At 34.3% G+C, this 14,289-nt stretch overlaps 1 protein-coding gene across 3 annotated transcripts in view; it reads left to right on the top strand.

Annotated features, from left to right (window-relative positions):
• hwt (heavyweight) overlaps nucleotides 1-14,289 on the top strand; it is a 56,703-nt gene that overhangs the window by 26,062 nt on the left and 16,352 nt on the right. For all 3 annotated transcript variants that reach the window (XM_069060027.1, XM_069060025.1, XM_069060026.1), the window contains exon 3: nucleotides 4,616-4,736. In XM_069060027.1, coding sequence (XP_068916128.1) covers nucleotides 4,616-4,736 — 121 coding nt within the window. The remainder of the gene's footprint in view (nucleotides 1-4,615; nucleotides 4,737-14,289) is intronic.

The following is a 14,289-nucleotide window of genomic DNA, read 5'->3' as shown; positions in this document are numbered from 1 at the left end:
TTATTAATTTGATTGCGAGATCCATCAAGTAAACATTGAGTCACAAGGTTCTTGCATCTAAAAAAGGAAAATTGAAAACACAAAATCGAATTTAAAAATGTTTTTCTTATCGCTTGCTCTTGTGACATATTCGTGATAAAGTAGTTATATACCGGACGATAATACATGATTCACCGAGAAAGACAAAATTGAAAACAACAATATGATGGTACTCACGACAGAAATAGATTTGTTCGCAGGAAAAAATTATGTAAAGTGCAGAGACGAAGCAGCCGTAATAAATATAGTTCGGCAACTTTGATCTATAAACTTTGTAAACTAATACAATTCTGCATGTATAAAAAGCACCAATAAACTTAAAAATAGACAATATAACCACTAAAATATTAGTTTCGTTTTAACTTTACTGCAACGCAATTTTTCTCGCAGCATCTGTGAAAATAAACATTCATTTTTACATAATGGGTGTTTTTTAATTGGCGTCGAAGTTGGCGTTGAAAAGTCGATTGAGAACGCACCACCGGGTTACAAATCAATCAGCTGTTTAAATCTAACCTCACTTTTTGCGTGTTTTTAATTTGCAATTTGAAAAATCAGTCTTTGGTAATTGTTCACTTTAACTACTTCTGGAATTTTCGCGTGTTTTCTGGCTAGACAGCCTCAGGACGTCCTCCTTCATCGTTTCCCACCAGTCAAACCTTGTGCAAATGAACATTTTCCTTACCCTTTAGTTATACTAAGACTTGGCGCGACCTTGAAACACAACAAGAGAGAAAAAAGGCATTTGCACAAGGTTTGAATGGTGGAACACGATCTAGGAGGACGCCCTGAGGCTGTCTAGCCAGAAAAAACGCGAAAATTCCAGAAGTAGTTAAAGTGAACAATTACCCAGTCTTTTTTAAGACGAGTGATTAATCAGTTGTGTAAATCTAACCTCACTTTTTGTGTTATTTGTGTTTTTAATTTGCAATTTGAAAACTCAGTGGCGAGTGGTTCATTCACAATCGACTTTTCAACGCCAACTTTGACGCCATATTAAAAAAACACCCTTTATCTTCCATCTAATTCCCTCTCAAATAAAATTTCCTATTCCATTCTAACAGAAGCTCTCTAATAATAACTCTCGAGCTGTTCCAACATTTAATTTTGTATAAATGATACAAATTAAAGTGGAAATGCCTTCTACGAGTAAATTGGAGACAAAATTATATTATAAGGGGCACACATTTGCTCTAATACAAAGAAGACTTTCACTTTACACCTCACTGATGGTGTAATAACGGCACGTACGGAAACTGACACAAATACCTGAGAATTCCAGCACTTACTAAAATTGCTCTTGTCTTTGTTCGGACATGTTCTCAGTTCTGCAAGATTGAAAAATGACAAGCAGAGAAGCATCGAGTGTTGTTGTTTTATTTGTTGAAAGATATTGATTCAGTGGATTAAATATTCATTTTGAAATTATCCACTTTTCTGTTGATTCTATTCGTCCCAATTATTGCGCCAAGTCAAGTGGGAAATATGGTTTTAGCATGGCTAAGCCATTACTAGCGTAAACAATGGATTGGAAGAAATGTGTCAATTATGTCGTCTCTTCGTACCCATTTAAAGCAATAGATTGCTCTAGAAAAATGGCCATTTATTTTTCAGGCTCACCTAACTGTGTCAAAGAGCTATAAAACTCTACAGCAAGTTTGTTAAAACTTCCACTCAGGTGGGGAATGTCGCTGCAAAGCTGTAGTAGGACATTGAATAATATTGCAACGTTTTCTGACTGTGGGGTCGACGATTTAATGAAACTTTGTAATTTTTCCAAAAACTTTTTAATTAATTCGACATTACAGAAACTAACTTAAATTCGCACTCCTTCTATAATTCTCTAGCACTAACTTTGTGAGACTTATCGTCTCCTTCTAACTCGATTTCGTTCGAGAAACATCTCCGAGTAATCAGTCATCGATAGCCAATGACATCACCTCAGTTCGCGATACAGGTCCCGATCGGAAAAAGTGTAGACTCGTTGAATATGCAGTCGGTGTGTCAGAAACGTGACGTCCTTAATTTGATCGATGTATTGATTTGATACTTATTAAGGGGGCGAGGGTGAAAGATTTGCAGTTTAGATATTACGATTAATGAGACATAAAATGTTAGAATCCTTGTCGTGTCTGCTTAAGTGGCAAATATTACAAGAATATATCGATTCAGCTACAACCGAATGCTCAATAAACGACTTATTAATATTTATGAACATCTCTCCGAATTCGCAGTCTCCATTAACGCCACTCTGCAAATAAATCAGATTGCTACAAATCCTTGTCAACGCTTTCACTTTTTGTAGAATGCACAATGGTTTTTTCAATAAATAAGCCATTGTTTTCGTACCTGAGGTCGTAAAGTTGTCTCGAAAATTTCGCCTCATATTTCATCGAAAGACGGCCATAATTTAGAGTTTGTAAGAAAGTTTTCGAAGATTTCCGTGAATATGATGGTCTTCAATGGATTTCAATGGAGCTGAAAAATTTATGGGGAGGGGGCCGAACCGAGCCTCCTTGGATCTTCCTTCATCATTAATTATATTCACAGGACGACGGTTCACTTTGGGTCCTTTTTTCACGCTTTATTTTTACGCAAGTGAGAAAGTACAAGTGACCAGTTTGCAAGAACAGCTTTGTAATTAATTTACGCGACAGAGAGTTCATTTAGTCATTATTTCCATTTCATTAATTACGAACAATATTTTTATTACATTAATGCACTCGACTAAATACAAAAGGAAACTGGAAGTGCGCGGGAATAAACCTATAACCTGCAAATTATTTACATTAAGAATTGTTCCTGTTCTTATTCGCAAGCCAAAGCTTTTGCGAGAGAAATGGATAAATGACGTTTGACGTGTATGGTTTGACAGCTGGTAAAGCTACGCCCTACGTTAATGGAAACAAAAGCAAGTGCCAAACCACTCGACCACAATTTTTTTAACGCTCTTTACATACAGGGGAATTACAGGGTGTCCCAAATTTAACGTACAAACTACTTACTACCTTATCGAGGATGCATAAATGTACATGAAAAAAATATGGAAAAAATGTTTCCGACAAAAAAATAATTATTTTTATTATTAACGGTAGTGGATTTAAAATATTTTTTTCGATTTCCAAAGCAGGATTAAATATTGGTAGTGAGTGATCTTGTACTTTGTGATAATATGTACGATTAGAGGTAGTGGTCATGACAATTTCATACAAATATTTCAAAATAATTGACGTCTTAAGTGCCACTTGCAAAGACCGCCAAATCAGCAAATAAGTTCAATAGAATTTTTTTAACATTTTTCTGACGTTTACGGTAATCTCTTCTACACCGTAGTGCACCGTTAGTACGCCATTTTTGGGACACCCTGTATACAGGGTGAAATTGAGATACATCAGAATATTAAAACCCCAGGATCTTCAGACCATTTGTGAAAATCACGTGCATTCATTTTTGCGCTATACCTCAGCATAAGGGCAGAAATGCCATGTAGGTACAGTTTAAGGACAAAAGTTGATGTTTAACCACATTTTCGGTTTATGGTTTACATATTATGATGCATTTCAATTTCACCCTGTATACACATACATACTGACAATCATCTGAACAATGCTTTCTTTTTCTCTCTGGACACAGTTTTGTTTCGAGGGTGTCAACGAGACTATGATAAAAATGCTAAATTGGTCTTAATTGAAGTTAATTTGTATTGGAAGTTAGAAAGACAGCGGTCTTAGCATAGCATGAATAAGAAACGCCGTATTGTTTTTATTTGGAAGGCAGAACAAGGAATGAAGTTGTGGTGATTAGTCGTCGTTGAGTGGGGTTCTAATAATAATTAACTTGGGAATCCAAGACCATGGCAAACAGAGTATAAAGTTACAGTATAACTGAAATCACAACAGTAATTAGTTGGGCAAGTTGTGGAGCCCTAGGTGAAGAATCTTAAAGGGGAAATAGTCAAGATATTTGAATCAGTTGAACGATTTTTGAATTTATAGAGCGGATACGGTCTTCCCCATCGTACTTAGAGTGTATTTATGTTCGGGACTTGACCGGCATAGAAAGCAATCGCATTTAATTTGGGGGAGTTAAATCAATGTAAATTGTTTTAGTTATACGCACCAAGGAGGAGTCGTCTTGTGGAATTCCTCGAGTGCTTCTATAAGCTCCTAATTGGAATTCCTTAACAAATATTGAAAAACGACTCGATTGTTACCGAATTGCTACGCTGGGTGCTTCGGCAATACAAATTTCCTTATTCATTCGTTCTTGAATGAGGTGACAGATCATGAACGATTTACCCCCTTTTGTTGTTTCAGATGAGACAATTTAGCCCCTCGATCAAGCTCAATATTTAATATAATTTGAACTACTGTGAAGGTTGCATTTTAATTACTGGAATAAATTTCCCCCAGGAGCTATAGCAAGGAGGTTTCACTACTCGAATTTTGTCTTTTGTCCGTAATGAAATCTCGTTGTTTATTCATTTTTGCTCGGAGGGGTTCTGACACACTCAAGAACAATTCATTTCCATAATCACAATAAGATTTGTCAAATTTGATAATTTCCATTGTTTCAGATTGAAATTTTGGAGACATACTCGACTCCGCGCGACTCAAGGCAACAGTTAATTCAAGAGGAAATCGAAACCAAATGCTTCACAAGTCCTGATCGAGAGTACTCGCAGCCCTACACTACAGGTAAAAAATACAGTATATTAAAATTAAATTCAGGAGCTTCGCTTCCGCATTTTCAACTCTCCAAGCTTTTCCTGCTTACGAAGTTATATTAGCAGTTTTTCAAAAGCTCTTAATAGTTGTTGCCAAGGGAATTTCATTTAATTTCAATTTAGCTTCCGGCGATTCTATTATTGTTCTGTTAATAATTTCAAAAATCTGGCTGACTCGTCTTATCTAAAGCTGGTAATTCAGCCAAGATGAAAGAAGTAAAATTGAATAGTAGCTTGATTTGCTCAGGTCTTATGGCAAACATCAAAGGCGCTATCAAAGAAAGTCAAACTCTTTTATGGACGTATAGGTTGGTGGGTTTATGATTATTCACTGGAAACTTTACGCGTGCTGCCTTCCCTCTTCATCACTTTCTTTTTGTAAATGAGATACTTGCATAAAACCGTCCTCTACAAACATTATCTAAAGCAGTCAAGTGGAGGTAGAAAATGCCAAATGAGCACTTCCACATGACCTGAACAATGTTTTGCTCACAAATCGATATAATAATAATAATACGTACGCATAAAAGCAAGAAGAATTCACGTTTCAACTTTGAATAAGCCTTTTAAATTTATTTAATGAAAACGATGCGTAATAAAAAGGGCTGGCATTTGGATATTACAAAAGAATGGAACGATCACAGGTGCTTTTTCTTTTTTTACTCCGTTTTCGCAACAATTACAGAACGAGGTTATAATTTTTTAGATTGTCAAAAAACAACCAAAACCAGCGTAAATTAGGTTCGGTCATTGTTGTTTGCTGTGATTACTCTCTGACGTCCGTCATAGCGAATTAGAAATTTTATAAAAATGTAACGGTAAAGATTAATTTACCCGATTAGGTAAATCTAATTGTCACCGAATGAAATTTAATTTTGCAATAAAAATTTGCCAGGTTATTGTTTGCTTAAATTTTCTAAATTAAATGAGTTTCGTATTTTACAATGAGGTAGAGCGAAATTCAAATTCAATTAAGAAGTTTTATGCTGCCTTGGAAAGAGTATTATTCTGTAAAGATACCTACTTTTCTTTAAAATGCCATAACGAACATTGTAGTTGCCACTTGACCACAAATTTTTTCAATGTTCTGTTAAAATGATTAAAAACATACGTCTTTGTAAAATTGGTGGAAACAATTTTAGGGATATTATGTTAGTAAATTGTGTTGAATAGTTTTAAAGTGACAAAACACGTACGACGGAAAGGGTCTTGATTTATTTAATAGAAGTAATACAGTGAAATATCCTTTAACGGACACTTCTCAAAAGCGGACAGGCTTCTTGAGCAGACAAATTCTGATTCCCCGGCGTCGTCCCACAAGTTTCTTTACATTAAATTCTTCTATATAGCGGACACTCTCAATAACGTACGCGGACAGCCTTTTCATTCAAATTCTGACCACAAAAATCTCTCTAAAACGGACAGAGCAGCCCCGTGAAAAGGAGAAAAGCCGTTTCCACTGAGGTTCTCGAATTCGTATTCGTAATAACGCCACTTTGCGCAAACAGTGACATCTACATACATAATCTTTTTTTATACATATGTACATAGTTTATGTAGATACAGGGTGTATCAAAAATGCGTGTATTAATTTTAACACGCACCGGAGCTTGTTAAATGAAACGTTTTTTCTATTTGAATTTTTTACGAAAAACCGTTACAAATTGATTTAAGATTTGGAATAAATTTGCCGTCAAAATGTATACCCGCCAATGGGTACGAGCAAAAATTTTCTGTTGCCCTAGAAACGGAGCCTTGTCAAAAAAGTTACATTGTTATAGAAAAAATAAATACACAATTAAAAATAAAATTCTTTTGGTTACAAAAAATAGAGACTAGTTAATCACACAAAACGACTCGTTTGGTAAAAATTAGGGGGCAAAAAATCTTGGAAAACTTTTGGGAATTTTGGAAAATGTTATAGAGAAAAGTTTCATAAATTGGCGAGTTCTTCCAATGGTTAAAATTAACACACGTTTTTCAGATACACCCTGTATGTACTAAGTAATACATAAAGTCATGCACATTTTCGTTTTTTCTTAATGTTTTTTGTAAGTTGCGAAATAAATTGCTTTTTGCACTTATTTATGTACATAACTTATATTTTATGGTCCGTCCCCGAATTCCAAACAGTTTTTCACTTTTCTACGAAAAGAGGACACTTCTGTATAGTGAACAATTTTTTATTCCCCGTGCGTGGGTGTCCGTTATAGGGAAGTTTCACTTTTTATATTAAATCTAGTCTTTTATGATATGTAAAAGCACGCTAGCAGTACTTTTTCAATCCTTCTGATTTTGTATTGTGCAAATTGTTTAATATTGTATATTTGTACATAATATATTAATAAAAAATATTTGTTTAGTTTTATTTTTAACCTAAAAATAATTAAATATTCCGGATTTATCGTTCGTTTCGATTCTGCTTTCTGGGAGTTGTTCGAGTAAAGAAATAAGGTATTGTGTAATACATAATTTCAAAAATAGTGAAAAATAGAACTGTTAACGAGATTCTTGTTAACTTGATCTAAGTCTAGTAAATTTTACGTATTATGAAAGATTATATTTTAGTGGAATTTAATTTGGAGCGTTCAGTAATCAATTCTATTTGAATGAAAACGGTTTTAAATTACCGTTTAAAGATAGCTAATTAATTTAAGCAGGAAAATCTGAAGACAAACAAAAGTTTCGATGGGAAAGTTGCGTGAAATGATTGGTATGTCAGTTCTTTGGGAGTTTAAAATTCAAATGAAATACAAAAATGCAATATCCGCGAAGTGTACTTGAGAAGATCAAAGTCGCATCTTGAGAATGTTTGTTTTCAATATTCGTTTGAACGTTCGATAGCTGTAACACAAGTAGGATGCAGTTTTTGGATTACATCCTCGATTTCAATTTGGAAGTATGTTTACATCGTTCAATCGAATCGAACACGATTATTTTCCACATAATCCCCCGCAACGGACACATAACGCAACTTTGCGTAATCACCGATCGACGTATTTGTCAAATTACATTAATCGCTTCGGATGGTTGCGACATGTGTGGGATATTGCATACGTTCCCCCCCTAATCATCATTACAATCTAATTAAATTCGAGTCGGTGTCTCGCCCCTGGGCCAAATGCACTCTCCGACGCAGACATCACTTAATATTTGAACTTCCCGCCACTTTGCACTCGAGAAATTCCGCCTAATTGGTCGATTATTTCGAAGATTTCATTTACATAATGCGTCTATCCTCACGTTTCGTCCCCTCGAGCGTTTCATATTTTTGCACACTCTATTAAAATCGCTCTCATCGTAATGGCCCTTCAATTATATTCGGGGAGGTTCCTATTTAGAAGATCCCGAACGAGAAACCTGTGACAGCTCCAACAAAGTTTTCGCTAATTGAAATTTCTGATGACACGATTACGCTGAAATCTGAATCGATAAACAGACTCGCGGAACAAATTGCTGAGAACTTGTTGTCGAAACATGTCTATAATTGGGAGACAAAAACTATAAATAACTCTAGTTCGGAGGGATTTGCAGGGGGAAAAAGTTGTCTTGTGTTCCTCGCTGAATAATTACTAAGGCTGGTATTGAAGGGTTCCAAAACGTACTCGAAACATAAAGGGTTGAAAATAGCAATTAAACGTTGTGGTCAAGGGTGAATCATACTTGTCCTAACCGTATTTCATCAGCATTTCGCCCGCTGGTAATCTGGCTCCAGTTTCATTTCCTAAACACATCAAAATAAACAAGCGACGGCTAGTAGGTACTCATTTTAACAGCTATCAGCTACTCGTATACATCGTCGGTTTTCTTTATAAACCGTGTACCTATGTCTCTAATTAAGAAAATTTTTGAAATTCTTATTTTTTATTTCAGTTTTTTTTATTATTATTTTAGATCAAAAAAGTCTTTGGATTTTGAAACGAATTTCCAAATCCAGACTGTCAGATGCTCTGGATGCATGGAAGTATTTTTGGTTGCATATACCTGTTTCAAACTATGTAATAGAATAACTACTTACATAGATTCCTGATTTAATTTTTAAATACCAAAACACAAGAACTGCTTTGTAAAGTGTATTTTGGGTTGCATTTTTACCTGGGCAGGCTCGTCATCTTACGTGAATAACCCGGTTTAAAGATTCCAAAAACGACTGAAATGTCTTCTATGTCGCGTGAGTAACCGAAATATAGACAGACGGTCCAATGTTTGGTTTTCAAACTGTCTTTTTTGCAAAACAGAACAATTACAACAAAAGAAAAAAGATATTTTGAATAATTCAAATTAATTTTTGTTGCTATTTTGGGTGCAGAAAATTGTGGATGGCAAGAAAGGATAAAAAAATACAAATCTATAAATAAATAATGTTTAAAATATTTTATTTAAATAAAACCTGAATATTCAAAATTAACAAAACTTTTTTTTTCTTACCAGATGGATTAATCTCCCTCTTCGTACTTTCTTTCCTTTATCCTGTTTAAAAACTTATTTAATTAAAAAATAATTTTAAATAAATAAAACAAATTAAAACCTTAATAAATATTCTACAAGAAAAAACTCAACTTGAAATATATAATTCTAAACACAGTGGATGTGTCAATATTAATTTTTCACTGTGGTAGATTGATTTTAAGAAAATGTGTCCAGAAATATAAAAATTTAATTTTATTTAAATAAAATTGGATTATTTAAATTTATCAAAACAAGTTTAACTGTTTTTTTAACTTTTAATTATTAATTTTCACTGTTAATTGAGAGTAAAACTTTGAAAAAAAAAATTGCATCGAGAGTCGTAATGGAGAAATCCTAAGCTGAATTTTGTCGAACAGACAAATCTTTTCATTTTTCACCGAAAATTTTGTCTGTTCAAGTTAAAGGAAATAAGTCTTAAAAGATCAATTTGATATTTCTCTACATTTTCCACTATTTTTTAATGCATCACTCCACACTACTTGCATTTTATTCAATTTTGACATTTTTAAATGTAAATTATAATAATTTGTCGGAATCGTCGCCGGCCATGTTCTGCAATTAGCTGGCAACAATGCGTAAGTTTGGTAACGTCGAATTCACAGACAAGATGCTAAAGTCTTTTACATTCCGATAATTTTTTGTCGGATTCACTTACGTCATTTTCCTCTTCACTATGTTTGTTTTGCAATTATTCCACCTGCCAAAATTGTTCCTTTCTTAAATCCATTTCTTCAAGCACTTTCACCTTTTTGCAATTTGACGTCAACAACACATCGCACATCCCTTGCAATCACGCAGTGACGCAGTATTGCCACATCTATTTCACACAAATAACAACAGTAGTCAAATCATTTACAATTTTTTATTTTCGATTACTGAAATATTTAAAAATTCAATCGTGGATTATAATGTGGCGTAGCTAAATGAAAATAACTATTTTAAAATATGCCCACGCCATAATGTGTTCAGATAGGTAATATTTATTTTGTAAATTAAAAACATAGATGCGTTTTGATTAATCCGGTGCTAGATGGTCGGAAACATTTTTGCAGCAAAAAAAATATATACATATGTATTTTATTTGTATAAAACATAAATTAGAAACAGATTCTCAAAACACTTTTTTAAGCCAATTTTCCGCACTTTTCACGACGAAATACTGTCCGTGAAAAACCCCACAAAACGTTAAACACAGTTGCAAGAATGCAAGCATTACAAATATACAATACGATCGATAAAAATTTAAATATGGGGCGGTTGTTGAAAACAACATTTCTGACAACCTAATAAACTGTCACTTGTCAATTGTGACGTTTGCCTGAATTTTAATTTAAAAACTGGTTTTCACTCGAAAACGCAAAATATTCGTGACAATTCTATTTTCGAAATGAGAATGAAAAAGTGGTGACAGGGTTTATACCACCATAGGCAACGTTGTTTGTTGGGGTTTCGACAAAACCTCATCGTGGCTGTTAGCATGATTAAAACTACCCCGCACGTTTTCAGTGAAGTTCCGTTTTCCAAAGCCACTCTAATCTCTATTTTTTGCTGACCATTTTGTATAAACATCAGGTGAAGCAGAAACTTTGTTTTAGTCCCTTTGTTTTTTACGCTCAGTTTTAGAGCAGAACATAAACTTCATCTAGTTTTATGGTTAGTCGACACTTAAATTTCCACTGTTACAGCATCGCCCGTCTCTTATTTGCTGTCCTCGCTCGTTGAAAACTATGTAACAGTAAGTCGTGCTCTCTCTCCTTTTATCCGATCCGGTCCTGTTCCTCTGATCTTGCGGAAAACGAAGTATTTTTTCATCACCTTTTGCATCACCTCCGTTCGCGACACAGTTGCGGATTCGTGACAGTTCCGGACGCAATTTGTTTGATATCAAATATGACTTTTGAACTGTCATATTTGAATCTGATAATCAAGTCTACCAATATAAAATCGTGAATGTGTTGCCAAGCGAACAAAAATTATTTCAATCATTAAAAGCCACCCGGTACAATTTTTTGTTAGTCTTAATTACTTTGTTTACGCGTAGAACTGTCCGATTTTAGAGAGAAATGAGCCATTTGCAACTGTTGCAAGGAATTCGCTGCCTTATATTTTTGACATGGTACGATATCTTTTGTTTGTCACCAGAAACCACATAACCTCCAACCTAACCAAATTTATGGCAACCAAGTAACGAATATCCCTAAATCCTAAGGATTAATTTCTTGTTGATATTACTATAGTTATCAAACGCACAAAGAGCAAATTGAATCGATACAGACATGTTTTTTTAGAACTTGTTCTTAAAGCTAGGTGGAATTTATATTGAAAAATCTTTCTCGTAGAATAAGCAAATTTAAATTACTAGATTAGATTAGATACAATAATAATAATCAGTCGCTGCACCTATATTGTTCGTAAATGAGATGTTTTCATATTTCAAATATCTATCCGTAATATTGTTTACAATGATTTAGCTAGTTTTAATTAATCGGTCATATTTTATTTGCTTTTTTCTCCGTTCACTCCGTAATTATGTATAGTCGAGTCAATGAAGGTTTTTGCTTCTTAATTCTCAAGAACAGGTCCGATTTTGATGATTTTTTTTTCAATATTTGTTTTCATATATTATTTGAAATCAGAAACATTTTGGTGGGGGCACATAAATATTTCTATTGTTTAAATAATAATTTTGCTATTTATGGAAAAAATGCAGTTTTTCACGATATTTATTCCAAAGGGAATATTTTATATTGAAACTAGTATAAAAGAAATAATGTCTTACTCAACGAAAACAAATTGAAACCAGTTTTTAAATATCAATAAGGAGAATTTTCGGAAAGAATTATAAAGACAACTGAAAGAGTGGAGCAATACGAGTATATAGTTTATGATCCATATAATAAACGATGAACCGTTCCTATACAAATACATATTCAGAGATCAGGGGCCAGTTTACAGAAGCGAAATTAAGTTAATCGTAATCAAATGCGAGATTAACTGAACACGTGATCAGATTGAACCAATCGAAGTTTCAGATTCACGGGTTAATCGCGCATTAAAATTTAATTCGAATTAAATATTTAATTCTCTTTCTGTAAACTGGCCCCAGGTATTTTTCATTTTCTCTTCCTTGTCGCGGGACGTTAAAACGCACTGTTGCCAAATGGTCACCTCCGTGATTGCCACATCTGCAACGGTACGTATCATAAAATTCTCGTTTCGAAATGAAATGACAAAAATATTCGCTGGCTTTCCGACTAACAGAACTCGGAGGGTTAAAAAGTTCGTCGTGTGGGCAGTTAATGGCAAAAAGCTGACAACTTGCTAAATCGATTGATCATGTATAGGTGAACTTCCAAAAAAAAAAGTTCAAAAATTGTCGTGTGCAAAAGGGCGTTATTCAAAATTTTCGAGTTACGTAGCTTATCGGATAGCCGGTGTTTAAGTATTTTTTTGGTAGAAACTTTGTAATATTTTCTGTAGCCGTTTGGTTGTAAAAAAATAAACAATTTTCAAAAATGTATTGCGTCTTATGGAAAGAATAAAATTCAAATGCCTGAATCTCTGTTCGACGCTCGCCAAAAATTCCTTAATTTTGCCGTGTTTTTACGTTTCTCACTCCACTGCTGAAAAACTAAGCCTCAAATCGAAAAAATGTATTCTTTAAGAACTAAAGAGCGATATTCTCTGATTACGATGGTGTTTATTATTATAATTTTGAGGGAATATTAATCAAGTTATGATTAAAAACTAACGTTGCAACAAAATCTCTAAGCCATTAGAAATGTAAACATCGATCACCCTCCCGCACAGCTCTGTTCCCCCCGCTCGGTAATTCTCCTAGACCTACCGAAACAATTATTTTGTTTGTAATATTTACATTATAGTCCTTTTTTTTAAAACTAAACTAAACTTTTAATCAAATGCACGCATATGAAATGTCATACAAAAAATGTCAAGTCACTCATCTCTACTCCACCTACACAGTTGCCACATAAATTTTCGTACATAGTTATCCACAATCATTTTGAATCACCCAATATAACTCGGCGAAAATAGTCCATTGTCGCAAGAAGCATCGCCCTATGTGCAAAAATATGATTTTGTTTTAAATTTTGGCAATTTCTCGAAATTGAGCAAGGTATAATTTTTTCGGCTCTAAAGAAGCACTTGACGGAAAGAATCCAGTGGTTTAACGTTTTTTCTCAGTCGAAAAAAAAAGAGGGGGGATAGTGTTTTTTTCTGCACATCCCCCTTAGAACCTATGGCATCGAATTTTGCACTCTTCAAGACGCTTCTTTGAGACTATAAACATCATAATTTAACCTTCTTCAGAAAAACCCAAAAAACTGAAAAATAGTATATTATATACCAAGGTGGAGAAGTTCATGATTATAGCCAGAGCGCCAAGATTAGAGCCCGAGGCGCGCCGAGGGTTGTAAGGCGCGAAGGCTATAAGGGACTTCTCCACCGTGGTTTATACACTATTTTTTTCACTACTAGATACGTTAAAACCCTTTCTGATAATAATTATTAATCAAATTATTTTGTCGGATGCGACGGGTCCGAGTCGTCATTTCTTGACAGTTGGTATGAAAATCGTCTACGTTAACCAATGAAATAGACGACAATCTTTCGTTGCTAGGTGACGGTTGTTCCATTATTCACCACTAGTTAATAATGAAAAATTATTTACCTGTCACTGGGCCAACGTAGAAAAACGGAACTTCTCAGTGTTCTATGACAACCGATAACGCTAGACTTTATTACTAGTAGTGAAAAAAATGTTTATATTGTAAACCATCACCGTCCGGCAATGGTGCAAATAATTATATTATCGAGTCAATTATATTTTTCTTTTTGCTGTTGACCGGTGGGCTCTCCTGCTGCATTATAACGCAGTGTTGCCAGATAGTCAGCTCCATGATTGCCACGTCGCATGATACGAATTATAAAATTCTCGTCGCGAAACGAAATGACAAAATTATTCGCAGACTAACCGACCACCAGAGAACTCGGAGGCTCAAAAAGTTCATCGTGTCGGAAGTTAATGACAA

The sequence above is a fragment of the Tenebrio molitor genome, chromosome X (genome assembly GCF_963966145.1).
Source record: "Tenebrio molitor chromosome X, icTenMoli1.1, whole genome shotgun sequence".
In the NCBI taxonomy this organism is placed as follows: domain Eukaryota; kingdom Metazoa; phylum Arthropoda; class Insecta; order Coleoptera; family Tenebrionidae; genus Tenebrio; species Tenebrio molitor.
Note: the sequence above shows the minus strand (reverse complement) of the source record. Positions and strands in the feature narration are given on the sequence as shown.